General features: G+C 40.5%; 1 protein-coding gene across 9 annotated transcripts in view; it reads left to right on the top strand.

The window, feature by feature from the left end:
- Positions 1–12,075: 12,075 nt before the first annotated feature.
- Positions 12,076–19,179, top strand: part of LOC122823271 (kinesin-like protein KIF20A) — a 28,576-nt gene continuing 21,472 nt past the window's right edge. For 4 of the 9 annotated variants that reach the window (XM_044102717.1, XM_044102714.1, XM_044102710.1 and 1 more), the window contains exons 1-12: positions 12,106–12,597; positions 12,700–12,771; positions 12,987–13,106; positions 13,174–13,312; positions 13,777–13,961; positions 14,042–14,084; positions 14,285–14,430; positions 17,542–17,614; positions 18,099–18,210; positions 18,283–18,354; positions 18,423–18,569; positions 18,648–18,810. In XM_044102717.1, coding sequence (XP_043958652.1) covers positions 12,493–12,597; positions 12,700–12,771; positions 12,987–13,106; positions 13,174–13,312; positions 13,777–13,961; positions 14,042–14,084; positions 14,285–14,430; positions 17,542–17,614; positions 18,099–18,210; positions 18,283–18,354; positions 18,423–18,569; positions 18,648–18,810 — 1,377 coding nt within the window. In that variant the 5' untranslated portion in view covers positions 12,106–12,492. The other 5 variants (XM_044102712.1, XM_044102711.1, XM_044102713.1 and 2 more) reach the window with 3 other exon arrangements.

Here is a 19,179-nt window from a genome sequence, read left to right as displayed (position 1 = left end):
TGAAAGATTTAGTAGGGAATTTAAAAGAATAGGGAAGTAAAAGACGCAAGAAGGATGACAAAGGGTCCAGAGAAAGTTGAGACAGAAACTGTGTTGGTGGAGTTTGAATCAAAAGAAGTGCCAAAGGAGGTTTTCTTTGGTTTGATAAGATTTAGTGTCAGGGAATTTGTGCCTAAACCAGTGAGATGTTTCAACTGTCAGGAATTTGGCAATGTTGCAAAAATGTGTAAAGGAAAAAGGAGATGTGCCTGATGCTCTGGAGACCATGAATATGGAAAATGTGGAGTTGGAGTTAAACCACAGTGCTGTAGTTGTGGAGGAGAGCATAGTGTCACTTTTTGGGGATGTGAAGTGATGAAACAGCAAACAATGATACAGAAAACAAAAGTTATGCAGAAAGTTACATATGTAGAAGCATGTAAAATGGTTGGAAAAGAGAAACAGAAGTCTGAAGTCTTTTTTGGACTTCAGAGTATCTGGATATATTTCAGTGAGATATGGAATAGAAAAGAAGGAAATGGGGGTGGGTGTATTTCTTTGATTTAGGAAGGTATTCCATATAAAATAATTGAAAGGAAAGGGGATTTGGAGTATGTAGCAATTGAAATATGGGTAGAAGAAAAGATAATATTGATTATAAATTTTTATAATCCCTGTAATAAGCTTGTAATAAGTAAACTTGAGGAGATGGATTTAAAAGGAAATATTATTTGGTGTGGAGATTTTAATGCACATCACTCATTATGGGGAAGTGAAAAAGTTAATTATAATGGTAAAGTTTTAGAAGATTTTTAGATAGTAATAATCTTGTATGTTTGAATGATGGTAAGAAGACAAGAATTGATATTAATTCAGGTAAGGAATCTGTATTGGATTTAACATTTGTTTCCAGTTGTTTGGTCCCATTGTGTGATTGGCAAGTTAAAAATAAGTCTCTTGGCAGTGATCATTACATTATAACCAGCAATATAAAGATGGGTCAGACACAGAGTCCTGAAGTGGTAGGAGGAAAGTGAATATTTGGGAAAGCAATTTGGAGTAAATTTAATAACTTATGTGAATGTAAGATTTTAAATGTTCAAAATGATTTGAGTACTGAAAGTATGAATCAAGAGATCAGTCAGAGTATTTTAGCAGCTGCTGATGTAACAGTGTTTAGGTTTAAGTTGTATAATTCCACTTGTTTTATATTTATTAGTGCAATGGGGAAATAGCGCCCTCTCTCTCGGTGTGGCTGGTTATATTTTGCTGGTCACTGTAATCAGTGCCAGTCTGTGAAAGCTACACGAGAGGTGAGTTGGATATTTCAGCACACAGTAGAAAAAGTGTTAGCAACATAATAAAACATAATTTTTATTAACTTAGACTAATAGTGTATAATAACTATTTACTATATGTGTGTCTGGCACTAATTTTTGTACTTTTAGTTTTGTTAAAATTGTAAAAGACTTCTTGTGCTAAGATAAAAGCTAACATAATGCTCTATTGTAGTGTGCTGAGTGAAGCTGAGCCGTTGCACTGATTCGAACCCCTGATATGTTCTTGTTCAGGTACATCATTTATTATTGTATTCTCCATTGTATATTGAAAATACAAATGTTTTACTGTAATTACGGCCAGTCTGTGAAAGCTACACGAGAGTGTGCTGAGTGAAGCTGAGCCGTTGCACTGATTCGAACCCCTGATATGTTCTTGTTCAGGAAATAAACTGACTGTTCACCCAGAAACTCCTCGTCTTCATTAAAAATCTACACAACGCAGAGTCGAGGGGTTACTTGGGCCGGCCTGGTACAGTGGAGTGAAGCAGAACCCGGTTGCATTGGTGCCGTGACCCGAGCTTCTGCGATCCTGTATCTGCATTGGTGCTGTCTATTTCCTGGACAGTGGTTGGAGTCACCACGTGGACTGTGGGAAACCCGTGATTTCCCTCATTCCGCCATTTGCTGTTTTCTATTGGAACACTGAGGTGGGATTCTGTACATCTGTTTAGAAGAAAAAAAGAACGAAGCAGATCTGAATCATGCTGAGTTAAATGACAAACCTGTTGATGGTGACTGTGATGAGTCCCATCATTCTAAATCGGACACCAAATCTACAAAGGAGAGCCTTTATGCAGAGATAGCAACGCAAATTGGGGTTTCTATTGGAGAAAGCATTGCCTCTTGCATTGAGTCTCGCTTGGGCTGTGGACTGGGAAACAGTCTTGGGTCTGCCAGTAATGTGCTCTCAGAACCTTCACTTTTAAATGTGATTGTGAAATCTGATGTTAAAGAACCTGTGTGTTTTAGAGGGGATGGTTGTGACACATGCAGTGTTCAGGAATGGGAGGAAATGTTAATGACCTATTTGAAGAAAAAAGGGGTACAGACAGCTGAACAAGCTGATGAAGTGCTTAGTAAACTGGCAGGGAGGGCAAGAGAGATAGTCAGGGTGGGCATACGTAGTAAGCCATCCTTATCTCTTAAGGAAGGCCCAAAACCTATTTTCGAGATCTTAAAACAGCACTTTAGTGACACTGCCTGTTCGAGCATGCCTTTGGCTGATTTTTATGCAACATTACCTACCTTAGGTGAGACACCTTTTGATTACTGGCTCCGGCTGAACAGAGCCATGGAACTCACAGAGGACTGTCTCAAAAGACAGAATAAGTCCTTTGCATATCTGACAAAAGAACTGACTGCAATGTTCATTCGTCACTGCCCAGACTCAGAACTGTCGCTTATTTTCAAATGCAAGCCGTTGCAGCAGTGGACACCTGCTGATGTACATGAGAAGTTGCTGGAGCATAGTAAAGATCAGAAATGTGGCCTCAGCTGAGTGCACCCAGTGCTTTAAGTTTTCAGCGACAGGAGGTGAGTCCTCATGCAACAGGTGACATGCAGCAGCAGTGCCACACCATCGCCGACCTCTACCTCAGTATCATCTACTGGACTTAATGCACCGGCGCCTGCTGATCGCCTTGATCATGTGATAGCTCTGTTGGAGAAAGTCCTGGAGGGTCAGCCTCGACAAGCAAAGCCACCTGCTAAAGAAGATGTCAGAGCTCATCGAAACCAAACACACAAAAGTCATGCCCTGTGTAATTTGTGGTGACACAGCACACTCTACCTATTATCACTGTAGAGCCAATCAGCTGTGCTTCATCTGCTATGCCGCTGATCACACACGGGCTCGGTGCCCCAGGGCCGTGCCTAACAAAACAAGAGGGCCTGAATCAGCTGCACATCAGCTGGGAAACTAGTTGGCCTACATGTGGAAGGGGCAAGTGTTAGGCCTGAAATTGTGCCCCAAGAGACTGATTTGGATGATTTGGAGTCTGTATACCAAACTGTCTGTGAAGAACGACAGCTTGGTCATCGACCAGTACTTCAGAACACCCAAAGACTGAAACAACACGACAAACTGTTCTATGAAAATGTGACCCTTGGTGGCAAAGTATCTGTTAAAGCAATGCTTGATAGTGGCTCCATGGCCTGCACCCTCAGTACCAATCTGATGCCCCACCTCTTAGATCATGCAGTGTTGCAGTCCCCCACCTTGCAACCCACTGATGTTGTACTGATTGGTTGTGGTGGTTCAAAGACAATCCCATCAGGTGTGTGTGACATTACAGTGGAAATGTATGACTGCAAAGTTGTTGTTCCTATGTTGGTGGTTGCAGGACAAAGTGAGGACCTTATCATAGGCAGCAACCTTATGCGGCATTTGGTCAATCACCTGAAGACAAAAGAAAATTTGGGGGAGAAATGCAGCAAGACCTTAAGTGCAGAAGATGTGTCTGATCACAATGTGCTAAGTTTAATGTCAGAAGTGGTGGTTCCAGAGAGTGCCGGTGATAAGATTGGAACTGTTAAGCTAAAGAAAGCCATAACCTTGGAACCTTTGACAGAGCACCTGGTCTGGGGCCGGCTACAGCTAGGAGATAATGAGGACGTTGGCAGTACTGTAGTGATCGAACCCACAGCAGCAAGGTCAAAGCCAAGGTCAGTTATGGTTGGAAGAACTGTGGCACATCTTAATGGTGATGGGTGGCTCCCAGTAAAGGTGTTAAACCCCTTTGACAAGCCAATCCTTTTAAAACGAAACATGAAGTTGGCTGATGTGTTTACCTGTGCAGCAGTGGAGAGCTTCACTCTCACTGGCTCCTGCTTACAACAGAATATACAACTGCCAACTACTGACTCAGTACAGTGCAATGATGAACAGAGTCTAGTCACTGATGTCTCTACCTTGCCTGATCATCCATCTTCAGAGAAAGCAATGGGTGACAACAGCTCTTTGCATGCAGTACTGCAAAATCTGGGGCTGTCTGACATTGATATCAACTCATGTGAAGTTTCACAAGCTAGCAAAGAGAAACTAATTGACCTCATAGCTGAGTTTGAGTCAATTTTCTCGAGAGACAAACTAGATTGCGGCAAAGCTACAGGCTATCTTCATAGGATTCGAGTGGTAGATGACAAGCCATTCCGATTGCCTTGCCGACGTGTGCCACCAACTCAATATGACAAATTAAGACAAGCTCTGAATGAAATGGAGGAACGGGAAATAATTCGTAAGTCTTGCAGTGAATTTGCATCACCTTTGGTCTTAGTTTGGAAGAAGTCTGGTGATTTAAGAATATGTAATGACTTTCGCTGGCTTAACGCTAGAACTGTCAAAGATGCCCATCCTCTTCCTCTTCCGCATCCAGCAGATGCCCTGGCTGCTTTAGGAGGAAATGGATTTTTCTCTACAATGGACTTGACTTCAGGCTACTATAATGTGGAGGTGCATGAACAGGACCGCAAGTACACAGCATTCACATCACCATTTGGGTTATATGAATACAATCGTATGCCACAGGGACTGTGTAACAGTCCGCGACCTTTATGAGGATGATGTTGGGCATTTTTGGAGATCAGAACTTCCTCAGTGTGCTGTGTTATCTTGACGATGTCCTGGTTTTTGCCCCCACAGAAGAAGCCGCACTGCAGCGCTTGCGCGTGGTGTTCCAGAGACTACAAGCTCACAATCTTAAATTGGCCCCAAAGAAGTGCCACTTCTTGAGGCAATCTGTGAAATTCCTAGGGCACATTGTTAATGCTGATGGAATAAGGTCAGATCCTGACAAAATAGCATCCATTACATCCCTTACGGAAACAGACCTCATGGAAGATGGTTCTAAGGTTCCATCACAGCGGAGGATCCGCTCGTTCCTGGGAATGGTCATGTATTACCAACAATTTATTGAGAACTGTTCATCCATTGCAAAACCTCTGTTCCGGCTGACATCTGGGGACAAAGGTCCACGTGGTCCAGGGAGAAGGCGCCAGAAGGCCCGTGCAAAGCTGTGTGAGGAGGATTGGACTGATGACTGCAGGATAGCGTTCTTCAAGTTGAAGCAGGCTTTGTTGGATCGAGTGCTTCTGGCCCATCCGAACTTCGAGGAGCCCTTCCTTCTATCGGTTGATGCCTCCAGCAGTGGCCTTGGTGCTGTGTTGTCACAAGTTACAGCTGGAACTTCAACATCAAGGCCAATCGCCTTTGCCAGTAAGACACTCAGTCATGCACAATCCAAGTATCCAGCACATAGGCTGGAGTTCTTTGCCCTGAAATGGGCAGTGTGCGATAAGTTTCATCACTGGCTTAGGGGTCATCAGTTCACAGTATGGACCGATAATAACCCTCTGACTTACATACTGTCTAAGCCAAGATTAGATGCATGTGAGCAGAGGTGGATTGCAAAGCTGGCACCTTTTCAGTTTGACATAAAATACATTCCTGGTCCTAAAAATGTGGTTGCTGATGCACTGAGCAGGGAACCCTTTGTGCATCCAACTGCCTCCCATCGTCTAATAAGAGTGCCTTACAATGATCTGCTGGCTGAGGCAGAGGTGGTTGCCACAGGTGGGGTGCAGGAGGCTTTCAGATGGACGGTTCACTCACCTGAGGAGTCCCCAGGCAATGATCAGCCTATTGTTTCTCAGTGCACAGCTGTTGTACAGGCCGGGGGTCTGACATCTTCTGAGGTGGGAGCTGTTTTTCAAGTTCATACAGCACATGAGTCCGAGGTGTGGCCACATGCTCTCCTTCTCCCTCAGTTCTCTCAGACTTTGCTCACACCAAACCAAATTGATTCTGACATCTTTTCGCATGACGAGCTAGTGAGGCAGCGGTGTGATGATACACTGTGTAGGGCAATCTTCTATGTGGAAAGGGGGCGAAGACCTTCAAGGAGAGAACGTGCCAAAGAAGCGCCTGATACAATTAGACTTCTGAAGGCATGGAGCAAGTTGACTGTGAAAGATGGTGTATTGTATCGAATCTTCAAGAACCCTGTAACAAAGACGAAAACCTACCTGTATGTTGTCCCATCTGCCCTGCGTCCTACTGTTCTGAAGGGAGTCCATGATGAAGCAGGCCACCAAGGCCAACAACGAACCCTTTATCTGGCCAGGCAAAGATTTCATTGGTCTGGCATGGCTAAACATGTAGCAGAGTATGTGAGGTGCTGCAAGAGGTGCATTGTTAGCAAGTCACCAGAACCAGAGGCTAGAGCACCTTTAGAGAACATCAAGACATCAGAGCCCCTTGAACTAGTCTGCATAGACTTTTGGTCGGCTGAGGACTCTGCGAACAAATCAGTGGATGTGCTTGTGGTTACAGACCATTTTACAAAAATGGCACATGCCTTTTTATGCCCCAACCAGTCTGCCAAGGCAGTGGCGCACCAACTGTGGCATAACTATTTTTGTATCTACGGCTTTCCGAAACGCTTACACTCTGATCAGGGAGCAAATTTTGAGAGCACACTCATCTCTGAACTGTTGAGTGTTGCTGGTGTTCAGAAGTCCCACACGACTCCATATCACCCAATGGGTAATGGTTCTTGTGAAAGGATGAACCGCACCTTGGGCAATATGATTCGTGCCTTACCTCCAAAAGCTAAGCAAAGATGGCCTGATGCGCTGAAAGCCCTCACCTTTGCATACAACTGCACTGTCCACGAGACAACTGGCTTTGCTCCATTTCTGTTGATGTTTGGCAGGGTGCCAAGACTCCCAATTGATATAATCTTCGGCTCTGTCATTGACTGTCATGACATCACAGATTATGACCGATACGTCCAGACACTAAGGAAAGACCTCAAGGAGGCAATGGACATTGCACAAAGGACGGCAAGCAAACAATTGCAGCGCCACACAGATCTTTACAACCGAAAAGTCCGGGGATCCCCAGTGGAGATTGGAGACCGTGTTCTTTTGGCCAACAAAAAGGGACGTGGCAAGAGAAAACTTGCTGATCGCTGGGAGAATGTTGTCTATACAGTTGTGGACAAGAATGACACAAGTCACACCTTTAAACTACAGAATGCTTCCACCGGGCAGGTGAAGGTTGTACATCGTAACCTGTTAATGCCAGTGAACTTTCTGCCTGTCGAAGATGCTTTGCTGCAGGATGAAGTGGATGTGTCTTCTGAATCTAGTTCACTGATGGCGGATGGCGATGGAGAGGCTGTGTGTGATGTGTCTGTGGCATCTGCTGAGTACAGGACAAGAGCTTGGGTTTCTGACTTGCCATCTGAGGTGTCCAGTGAGTTGCTGGTGACCGAGGATATTGAACCAGAAGACACTGTTGTGGAGCATCAACTGGGCTCCGGCTTTGTCCCCTCTCTTGATGCTGAGGTACGAGAAAATTTGACCGGTGATGAACAACGATCTGACTTGGTAATGTCCTTGGATCCAGCTACATGCTCTTCTGCTTTGGAGGCAGCAGTCACTGCTGAGTGTGATCCAACCTGTTTGCCTTTAGTTACGGTTCCTGTCTCACCTGAAAATGTTGTGCCCATTGGAGACCATACTGTTGTTGACAGGGTGGTGGGGACTCGCACAAGATCAAGGGTGGGAAGGTTACTTAAGCCTGTTTCTAGATTGATTGAGATGATGCACCAGAAAACAGAAACAGTTTGAGTTTGGTTTTTTTTTTAGAGTAAGGAGAATTTGTTTGATTATACTTGCAATAGACAATGGTGTTTTAGAATGAACAGGGTGTTTTTGTTTTCATTTATCTGTGTCAGGATGGCGTATGGTTATAATATGATAAAATATGTAATCGGCATATTTTTGGGTTGTTTTTTTTTATGCTTCCCACATGTGCGATGAAGGGGTCTGGCCAACTTCTTCTTGTACTGATTCTTTTGAGAATAGTCATCTGACTGGGATTTTCTTTGTAACTGTACTGCCTGGAATTTGCTGAGCAGATTTCTCACATCTCAATGGCTGAGGATATGCTATTGGAAAATTGTCTTGAATATTTATTTTGTTTTTGTTCTCTTTTGGGTGTTGTGGTGTATCTAGTCTGTTTTTTTAATGGGGCTGTTGCTTTTGTTTGTAATATATATATATATATATATATATATATTTCTTTTGGGGTGCAAGTGGAATTCAGCAGGGGGGAATGTAACAGTGTTTAGGTTTAAGTTGTATAATTCCACTTGTTTTATATTTATTAGTGCAATGGGGAAATAGCGCCCTCTCTCTCGGTGTGGCTGGTTATATTTTGCTGGTCACTGTAATCAGTGCCAGTCTGTGAAAGCTACACGAGAGGTGAGTTGGATATTTCAGCACACAGTAGAAAAAGTGTTAGCAACATAATAAAACATAATTTTTATTAACTTAGACTAATAGTGTATAATAACTATTTACTATATGTGTGTCTGGCACTAATTTTTGTACTTTTAGTTTTGTTAAAATTGTAAAAGACTTCTTGTGCTAAGATAAAAGCTAACATAATGCTCTATTGTAGTGTGCTGAGTGAAGCTGAGCCGTTGCACTGATTCGAACCCCTGATATGTTCTTGTTCAGGTACATCATTTATTATTGTATTCTCCATTGTATATTGAAAATACAAATGTTTTACTGTAATTACGGCCAGTCTGTGAAAGCTACACGAGAGTGTGCTGAGTGAAGCTGAGCCGTTGCACTGATTCGAACCCCTGATATGTTCTTGTTCAGGAAATAAACTGACTGTTCACCCAGAAACTCCTCGTCTTCATTAAAAATCTACACAACGCAGAGTCGAGGGGTTACTTGGGCCGGCCTGGTACAGTGGAGTGAAGCAGAACCCGGTTGCACTGAGGAGTCCATTCCAAAGACATCAGGGAAAAATAGAAGAACGTTAGTTCCATGGTGGAATGATGAATGTAGAACAGCAGTCAGAGAAAGAAATAAAGCATTAAAATTGGTTAAAAGGTCTCATAATTTCCAACATTTAATTGAATATAAAAAATCACAGGCAAAAGCAAGAAGAATAATAAGAAGTGCGAAAAGATTATATTGGAGAAATTTCTGTGACAAAATTGGCAGTAATACAAAGTTTGGGGAATGATCAAAAAATGGGTGGGGGGATAGAAGAGAATGGAGTTATCCTATACTTAATAAAAACAATATAGTAGCAGTAACTGACAGAGAAAAGGTTGAGTTATTAGTAAGTGCGTTTGTGGAGATACATAGTGGGAAAAAGTTATCATTTAATGAGATACAGGGAAGAGAGGAAACTAAAAGGAAAAATAATGAAATTTTAAAAAGGAAGGAGTGTAATTCTGATGATCTAATGAATTATCCTTTCTCTATTGGAGAACTGAAAAGAGCTTTGGGTAGTACTAGGAATAGTGCTCCAGGTAAAGATGAAGTGTTATATTATGCTAAGACATGTGAGTGATGATGTTTTAAATAAATTACTAATTTTGTATGATAAGATTTGGAAAGAGGGTAGACTGCCTTGTAAATGGAAAGAAGCAATTGTTAATTCTGATAAAGAAACCTGGGAAAGATCATAGTAATCCTGGAAACTACAGACCGATTGCTTTAACTTCTAATATTTGTAAATTGATGGAAAGGATGGTGAATGAGAGATTAATACAATATTTGGAGTCAAGAAATATAATTTCTCCTTATCAAAGTGGCTTCCGTAAAGGGAGAGGAGCTATAGATCCTGTTTTATGTTTAGAAGATGATATTAGAAAAGCTCAGATTAATAAGGAAATTGTTGTTGCTGTGTTTTTTGATGTGGAAAAAGCATACAATATGCTACGGAGAGAAAGGTTAATGATTTAATTACATCAGATAGGTACAGGAGGTAATATGTTTAATTGGTTACTATTCAAGTCAAAATAGGATCTCATGTTTCACAATCATGTAAAATAGAAAATGGAACTCCTCAAGGACGTGTGGTAAGCCCAACATTATTCTCAATTATGAGAAGTATCAATTAGCTTTGGCAAGTCACTGTTTGCTGTTGATGGAGCACTATGGAAAAGGGGAAGAAATGTAGAACATCTCATTTGAAAAATTTAAGAAGGCATAGATAAAGTGGGGGATAGAGTGGGGTTTAAAATTTTCAATCGAGAAGACAAAAATAATGTTCTTTACTAATAAAAAAATTGGGCTTGATAAAAAGTTGTATTTATATGGGAAAGAGTTGGAAAGGGTTGATTGTTTTCTTTTTTTGGGAGTAGTGTTTGATAAGAAATTAACTTGGGGAAGTCATATAGAACATATTATGGAGAAAAGTAAAAAGGTTCTTAACATTATGAGATGTTTAGCAGGATTGACATGGGGTGCAAATTTTGAATCACTTAAAAATGTTTATGTGTCACTAATTTGATCAAGAATAGATTATGGGAGTGTGGTATATGGTTCAGCGGCTAAAACTACATTAAAAAAATAGATGTTACTCAAGCTAGAGCATTGAGAATTTGTTTAGGGGCAGTTAAATCAACTCCAGTATGTGCTTTACAAATAAAATCAGGAGAAATGCCATTATGTATCAGAGTTAAGAAAATGTTAGGAAATTGTTGGGAAAGAAGAAAGGAACAAATGAATAGTTTTGGGTGGATTGGGGATGATATAGCAAAAACATTTAATGTATATAATAAGGAATTTAGTCCAACAGTTTTGTGGCCTTTGAGACCTATATGGACATGAAAATATGTTAATATAGATAGATAATTATCAAATATTAAGAAAAGAAATATAACTGATATCTGTCAAGAATTTTATAATAAAATACAGAATAAATATAATGACTATTTGAAAATTTATACTGATGGTTCGAAAGACCCAAATAAAATGAAACAACCAGTATAGCAGTAGTGATTCCTGAATTAAAGATTAATATTTCAAAAAGAACCTCTAACTATCTCAGTGTATATGCAGTAGAATTATATGCTATATTATTAGCTTTAGAATGGGTGGAGGATACTAATATAAATAAAATAATAGTTTGCCGTGATTCATTATCTGCATTGTTGAGTATTGAAAAGGGAAGTACAAATAATCATAAAAATATATTATATGAGATTATGATTTTTCATCAAAGATTATGTGAACAAAATAAAAATGTAATATTTTGGACTCCTGCTCATTTGGGTATTTTGGGTAATGAAAGAGCAGATAGGTTGGCTAAGCAGGCTATTAAAAAAGAAGATATTGATATGCCAATAAAGTTATCTAAATCTAAAGGCAAAAGTATAGTTTGGAGAGAAAGTAAGAAGATATGAAAATTAGGTGGGATAATGAAATAAATGGACGGTATTTGTATAGAATACAAAATACAGTTGATGTAGTAAGGATTAGAGGAATAAATAGGAGGGAGGAGATAATTAAAATAGAATAAGAACCGGTCACAGTTTTTTAAATGGAACTCTTTTCAAGATGGGGAAACATCTAACTGGTTTATGTAGTTGGTGTGATGCTGTAGAAACAATGGAACATGTTTTTATTAGTTGTAGAAAATATGCCGAAACTGAATTAGGTTTTAATAGGGAATTGAAATTTGAAAATGTGGTTGATCAGTTAAATGGTACTGAGGGGAAAAAGAAGATCTTTCGTTTTTAAAAAAATACTGGGATCATTATGAGAATTTGAGGTATAGAGACTAGGATCCAATAGATGGCAGTAATACAACAATAATGGATTTAAGCTGCTGTTAAAATCTAAAGAAGAAGAAGAAGAAGAAGAAGAAGAAGAAGAAGAAGAAACCTTGACGTGAAATCTCGCGAGATGTCAAACTACGGCGCTCAGGAGTTGGGTGAAGCCTCTTTCGGGGATTGGTCCGTTTGTTCCAGTTTAAACGTTGACCGCGCAGCTGTTAATAACTGGTTGGCTATTGCTAACAACAAAAAGAGGATCGTAACGATTTTTCAGTTTTATTTTTCTTTTGGTATTTCTTATTATTAATTTTATGAGCTGGTTGAAGCATCTGGTAGTCTCTGGCCTTCTGTTTATGGATAATTTAAAACCTGAACAGAACTCGGCTGTAATTTCTTCCAATTTTAAATGTCTACAATTGACCTCCCAGCTGATACAGCTCTGGATCTGCATCAGATAGTTTAAATCTTCAACTATTGGTTGTCACCCTACCGCATGCTTCGTTTCCAGATTTTATTTTCTGAGTGTTTATTGAACGGAATTCCCTCCTCTTAGGAGCGAGGAGTGATTGTTCGCAAAGATGATGGAGTCATGTTTCACTGGAATACCGAAGAGAGTCGGACCAGTGGAGGTGGAGGACATCAAAAGAAACCTGCTGGGTGAATTGGAGGCTGTGGAACCACAGGTATGTCCACCAGGCTTTCTGTGGTGATGAAGAGGACGCTAATGATGATAATGAAGATTGATGAAAATAACATTTCTCCTGGTTGGAAACGTTCATTTATAGACGGAGAACCTGCATGTGTACCTTAGAGTTCGGCCTTTTACTGCAGCTGAAAGCAACAGCGGAGAGTCCCAGGTAACCACCAGGCTTATTTAAAAGTGATGAATTGATTTTGAACTATTTTCTCAACATAACAAATTTTATAATAAATGAAATCATTTGCTGATGAGCTGGAAGCAGCATTTTACTGTCCCATCCGACTCTGATATGAAACAGTCGGTGTCTTTGCCTAGTGATGACCTGAGTTCTGTGCCCAAGCTTGACTTCAGCAGCTGTGTTTTCTGCTCTAGGACTGTGTGGCTATTGAGGGTTCCAACTCTGTGGTTATCAGAGCTCCTAGGTTCTGTCAGCCAAATCGGCAGGGCGACAAGTCTCTCCCTCCGACGGCTCAGAGGTTCACCTTCACACAGGTACCTGTGATGTCCCTGTGCAGTGGGGTTAGGAGGTGTTTTGTGTTCTTAATGTTGTCTTGTTTAGGTGTTTGGCCCCAAAGCCAGTCAGAGGACTGTGTTTGAAGGTTCAGTTCGTGGTTTGGTCCAGGATGCTCTGCAGGGAGGAAACTGTCTGGTGTTCACTTATGGAGTCACCAATGCTGGAAAAACCTTCACCTTCCTCGGTGAGCAATAGATTAAGCTGGCCAGACTTTCCATCTGTGTGTGTCTCACATAGGGGTGCACCAATTTATGGGCCAAACGATTTATTGGTGCCGATTTCCTTAGCTGATCAGCTGATCAGTGATCAGCTGATTTTTACATATGAAGCTGATCTTATCCACTGATCTTATCTAGAATCTAGAATCAACCTCTGCCCTCTTTTGCTATCCGGTGAGAAAGGTTTGACTTACAGACCAGCCCTCTAAGTTATGTCTGTACGTTTACAATTAACAATAGTGACCCCACTACTGCCAACTCAACAACTTTCTTGGTATCTTAAGCAACATTTCAGACAAAAAAAAACTTGGTATCGGCCAAAATCGGAATCAGCAGATTAATCTTTTTAAAAGATTGGTAACATGCAATCAGCCAGAAAACTGCAATCAGTGCACTAGTCTCACCTTCTGACTATGTGTCTGTTTCTTAGGGCCAGACCACAACTCTGGGCTGCTTCCCAGGTCTCTATCAGTCATCTTTAACAGCATAAAGGGTAATCTGTACAGCCGCAGTGATCTGAAGCCTCAGCGGTGCAGAGACTTCAGCAGACTTACCCCTGAACAGCAGGCAGCAGAGATCAGCACCAAGAAAAACCTGCTGAGGCTGCTGAAAGAGGTTAGACATGAGTTCTGTCATCATGACTCAGACAAAGCAGTATGTTTGCTCAAGATGTGCTCATGTCTTTTTGTCTACAGAGCGACAAGAGTCTGACGACTGGGAAATCAGCTTCACTTGAAGGTCAGTGTTTGAAACATATTTTGGATTATTCTACAAGATCCAAAATGACTTCAAGGTTTCTTCCGGTGCCATGAAACAGCTACAGTAACCAGAGAGACTCTGCAGTTTTTTAAATGTATTTATTACCTCATCTTGTGGAAGTAAAGTCACATCTATTTCAGAGCCAGCAGAGTGTAACCTGTTTGTGTTTTTGTGTCTAGGCTCCTCCGTCAGCAGCGATGGCAGCATGAGCAGCGTTGCTGAGGCAGACTCCTTCTGTCTGGACATTCCATCAACTGTTCGCTTCTCTGTTTGGGTCTCATTCTGTGAAATCTACAATGAGAACATCCACGATCTACTGGAACAGGTAGCAAACTGGTATTAAGCTCATAGGTCACTGTAAAGTACACAAAGAAGTTGAGAAAATGACTAAACTCTTCCAAATGAAAACAACAAATTCAGCATCTCATTAAAGTCATGTTCAGGCTTTCAATGTGATTAGATTCCAGTTTCCTTCCTAACTTTTGCTTTTGCATCTGTTGCATTATCTCTGTGTGAAATGTAATCTCAAGGAATGGCTTGGATACAATATTTAAGTAGGTGTTATGTTTCAAATGTGATATATTTGTGTCTTGCATATTATAGTATTCTATTTTATGGGGGCATTTTTCTGCCATAATCCAAGAGCACACGCGTTTGACTGAAAGCAGGATTTTTTTGTTTTTTATTTGACAGATACAATGACATATCAACCCATTTAATCGATGCTAAATAGGTTTTCAAGATTTCTTTGCTCTAAGCCTTATTCAAACAGCTATTACAGCTGCATTTACAACAAAATAAATTTTTTTAAGTATTTTTGAATTGTATTAATACATGGTTCAGCATATTTAACTATTCTTAGTGGAGAAAACAGAATAGATTCAGAATAGAATGTTTTGATATTGCTGTATGATGAGCATTTTACAAAGCACACAACCAGTCATATTTTTAAAATATATTACTTAGTAATAGCAATACATATTTATATAAATATAAAAACACAAAATAATACAATCATACAGAAACAAAGATGATTAAACAATGAATAATACTGAATAATATGTATTAAATTACACACATTTATATGCACATGCATATACATAATGTTTTATTTGTATGTTCCAGCTGAGGAGTTGTAGCTTAAGGGAGATTCAGCAGCTGAGAGTCATCCATGCGATGCAATGAGTTCGTTTCTCCTTTAAGACATTTCCCACTTCTTTCTCACATCATTGTCTTTATGAAACCTTCAAAACGAAAACAGGAGCTATCTTACTTTACATAGAGTGAAAGAATGATAAAATCTCAGTTAGGCTTCATAGGCTATAGTATTACACCTACTATAGCTAATATTAGCTGGCATTTTGCCAGTGGACATAAATGATAGATAGATAGATAGATAGATAGATAGATAAATCTTTATTGTCATTGTCACAAGAACAACGAAATTTAAAAAGTGCCATCAGTCAGTGCATATGCTTAAACATAACTCACAATTTACACACAATGTAAGAAATACATAACAAATTGATAAAAAACTAATAAATAAGAATAGCCACATTCTCACACACATCATTCATGGTGATTAATGGTTGTTTTTGATTGCATTTAGTTTTGTTATTGCTGTAGGGTAAAAACTGTCTCAGAGACGGTTGATTCTTATTCTAATTGCTCTGTATCGTCTGCCTGAAGGCAGCAGTGTGAACAGAGAATGTCTGGGGTGAGAAGTGTTCATTGTGATGTGTTGTGTTTTCTTTAGACAGCGGTCACTGTGCAAGTCCTCCAGTGAGGGGAGAGGGCAGCCAATGATTTTTTGGGCTGTATTCACAACCCTTTGGAGAGCTTTCCTTTGAGCCGCAGTGCTGCTGTTATACCATAGGTAGATACAATAAGTCAGTATGCTCTCTATGGAGCACTTGTAGAAGGACACCAGCAGTTTCTCCTTGATGTTGTTCTTCCTGAGAACCCTCAGGAAGTACAGTCTTTGCTGGGCCTTTTTTGTCAGCTCAAAGGTGTTCATGTTCCATGTGAGGCCCTGCTCAATGTGGACCCCCAGGAAATGGAAATCAGCTACCCTCTCCACACATTTTCCCCCAATGGTTAGTTGTGTAATGTCCATTTTTTTTCTCCTGTAGTCTATTATGAGTTCTTTTGTCTTTGAGTTGTTGAAGAGCAGATTGTTCTCCCTGCATCACACTGACAGCCGCTCCACCTCACCCCCGTAGGCGGACTCATTGCCTCCTGAGATGAGCCCCACCACTGTGGTGTCATCAGCAAACTTGATGATGGTGTTGCTGTGGTGGGAGAGGTGCAGTCGTATGTGTACAGTCAGTAGAGCAGGGGCCTCAGCACACAGCCCTGTGGAGAGCCAGTACTAAGGCTGAGGGCAGTGGATGTATGTTTGCCAACCCTAACTCTGCAGCATAGTAATATTCTATTCACAAAATATAAACGGTAATATGTCCATCTTACTTGTGAAACGTTATCTCTGAGATCTCATGTCAATAGTCCGTCGATATGAACAAAAATATTCGGCAGTGCTAAGGCTTCTGCTCCAATCAATAGTAGCTGCACAGGTTCACCCGCTAGAAGGAAATGAACGCAACCAGCACAACACTTCCATTCTATGGGCGGAGAGGTTTCTAGGCCAAAAAGGCTCCCTGTTCGTAAGCAAGCAGAGAGCCTTAATAGAGACTAAGCGTGAGGGCGAGGAGAAGTTTTGAGTACAAACGTTACAAGTTTTGAGAAGACAACGTGTAAAATAAAGTTTTTTACTTCATTTTGCTTTCAAAAATGAAAATGTAAGGAAAAATATTACAAGTTTTGAGAACAAAAGATATGAAATACTGTTTTCAGACTGAAATTAGTGCCCTTGGATTATATTTATATATATATTTATATATATTTATATTTATATATTTCCCCCAAACTATTTGGCCAGATTGACTGACTCAAGCGGCTATTAATGTCCACATGTGGAAAATGTGTTCTGATTGATACCATCATTGCAATTTTCAACAGTATAATTTGAATTATATATCTTCTAGACTTTGTGTGATCCTAGGTCTTTAAAGAAATAAGTTTCTGTCTGAGGTTCATGAGTTGGTTTAAATGTTTCACTTTTTTTCATGCTGTTTTAATGTGTGTGGAGACCAGACTGAGGCAGTTTGAACTTCCAGATTGTGATGTCTTCCCAAAGTTTGGCTTAGGATCTGGATACAATTGGGGGGAACAAAGCATTTTATATTCCAAGTGTTAGTAGAGATAAAAAATAATGGTTACAAATTAAACAAACATGTACATTTACTGTTAATTATGTTTGTTATTGTACTCTAATGTAATTCCTGTCTGCTCAACCAGTTTGGGTCACTTGTCTCCTCTACTCGTTTTTTTTTGTGATTGGAACGTAATTGATGATGTCATTGTGTGTGACTTTCAGGTTCCCAGTGGACAACACAAGAGAACGGTGCTACGTCTGTCCCAGGACGTTAAAGGGAACTCCTTCATAAAAGGTATTAATGATTCCAGATAAATCTGGAATATGATGATTCAGCTGCTGATGTTTTTAATTTATAATTTATCAACACAGATAGATTAATCTGATTGCTCTGTATCGTCTACCTGAAGACAGACTACCGTATTTAACTATTGAATACATGCTTTGTGACCTTAGCTATGATCTGTTTAAATGTTTAATAAAAATTCTGAAAGAGGAGGAGAATCCTTATAATCCCCTCAGCATGCTGAATAGTTTGACTGCAGGAGTTCTGAGCTGGAAGTTGGTTGCAGGCAAACATGCTGACTTTCTAGGGAGCTTCAAACCTCACAACTCTGGTTAAATCTTCCAGTTTTTCTCTTTATTCCTGCTTTCAGTCAGGAATAATGATTACACACAAGCTTTTATTGATAACCTCCCACACCCTGCACAGCATCCTTTTGTTTTTGAGGCTGTGGTTTGGTCAGTGTTCCTAGTGCTGACCGCTGCTTTCTGTGCAGACCTGCGTTGGATCCAGGTGAACAGCTCAGAGGAGGCGTACAAAGTAATGAAGATCGGGAAGAGGAACCAGAGTCTATCTTCTACCAGACTGAACCATCTGTCTAGCAGAAGGTCAGCGTGACTCCAGTGTTTACTGCAGCATGCATAGATGTGAACGCTAACCTGGAGCGTTTCTTTCTGCAGCCACAGCATCTTCTCCATCAGGATCCTCCGGATTGATGATGTTGGAGTTCCCAGAGTCCTCGGCATCAGCGAGTGAGTCGTCCTCCTTTCGCTCCGTTCCAGAGGTATTATTCCCAGTTTGACTTGTGTTCTGTGTTCAGGCTGGCTCTTTGCGACCTGGCTGGCTCGGAACGCTGTTCTCGCACCCACAACACCGGAGCGCGGCTAAAAGAGGCAGGAAACATCAATAGCTCCCTGCTGACGCTGGGGAAGTGCATCAACGCCATGAAGCTCAACCAGAATGCCAAGTACGATCCCAGTATTTGATGCTTTTCTGATGTCACTGCACTGCAGCACAACAGCGTCAGTCTGATGTCTCCATGCAGGTTCCAGCATCACATTCCCTTCAGGGAGTCTAAGCTCACCCACTTCCTGCAGTTCTTCTTCTGTGTTTCTGGCCGCGTGTCCATGGTGGTCAACATAAACCAGAACTCCTCCTGTTTTGACGAGACACTCAATGTCCTCAAGTTCTCCGCCCTGGCTCAGAAGGTGCCACTCCCACTACTGCATACCCCCTTCATACAATACCAACAGGTTGCTGTCATCTGCAACTTGTCATATGACCTTAATAGGATTATTTATAATAATACTACTGCTAGTAATAATAAAAATGCAAGACATAGTATAAAATTACCATGTTGTGTCACTATGTTTCAAGGAATGACTCCTCATCAGAATAATTAGCTTTATATATTTTTATATCTTTCCATGTGGTTTAGTTTTGTAGTTGTATTTTAGATTTACTATATCTTGTTGTGTTTTTGACATAACTGGATTTTTTTTTAAGTGGTACTCCCACAATCTCTACACGTTTAAGACACATGCATTGTCTGAGCAGGACTTCCCCTCACTTGTTCA

The sequence above is a fragment of the Gambusia affinis genome, linkage group LG20, assembly GCF_019740435.1.
Source record: "Gambusia affinis linkage group LG20, SWU_Gaff_1.0, whole genome shotgun sequence".
NCBI classification, from domain to species: Eukaryota; Metazoa; Chordata; class Actinopteri; order Cyprinodontiformes; family Poeciliidae; genus Gambusia; species Gambusia affinis.
This window is presented reverse-complemented; position numbering and strand designations above follow the sequence as displayed.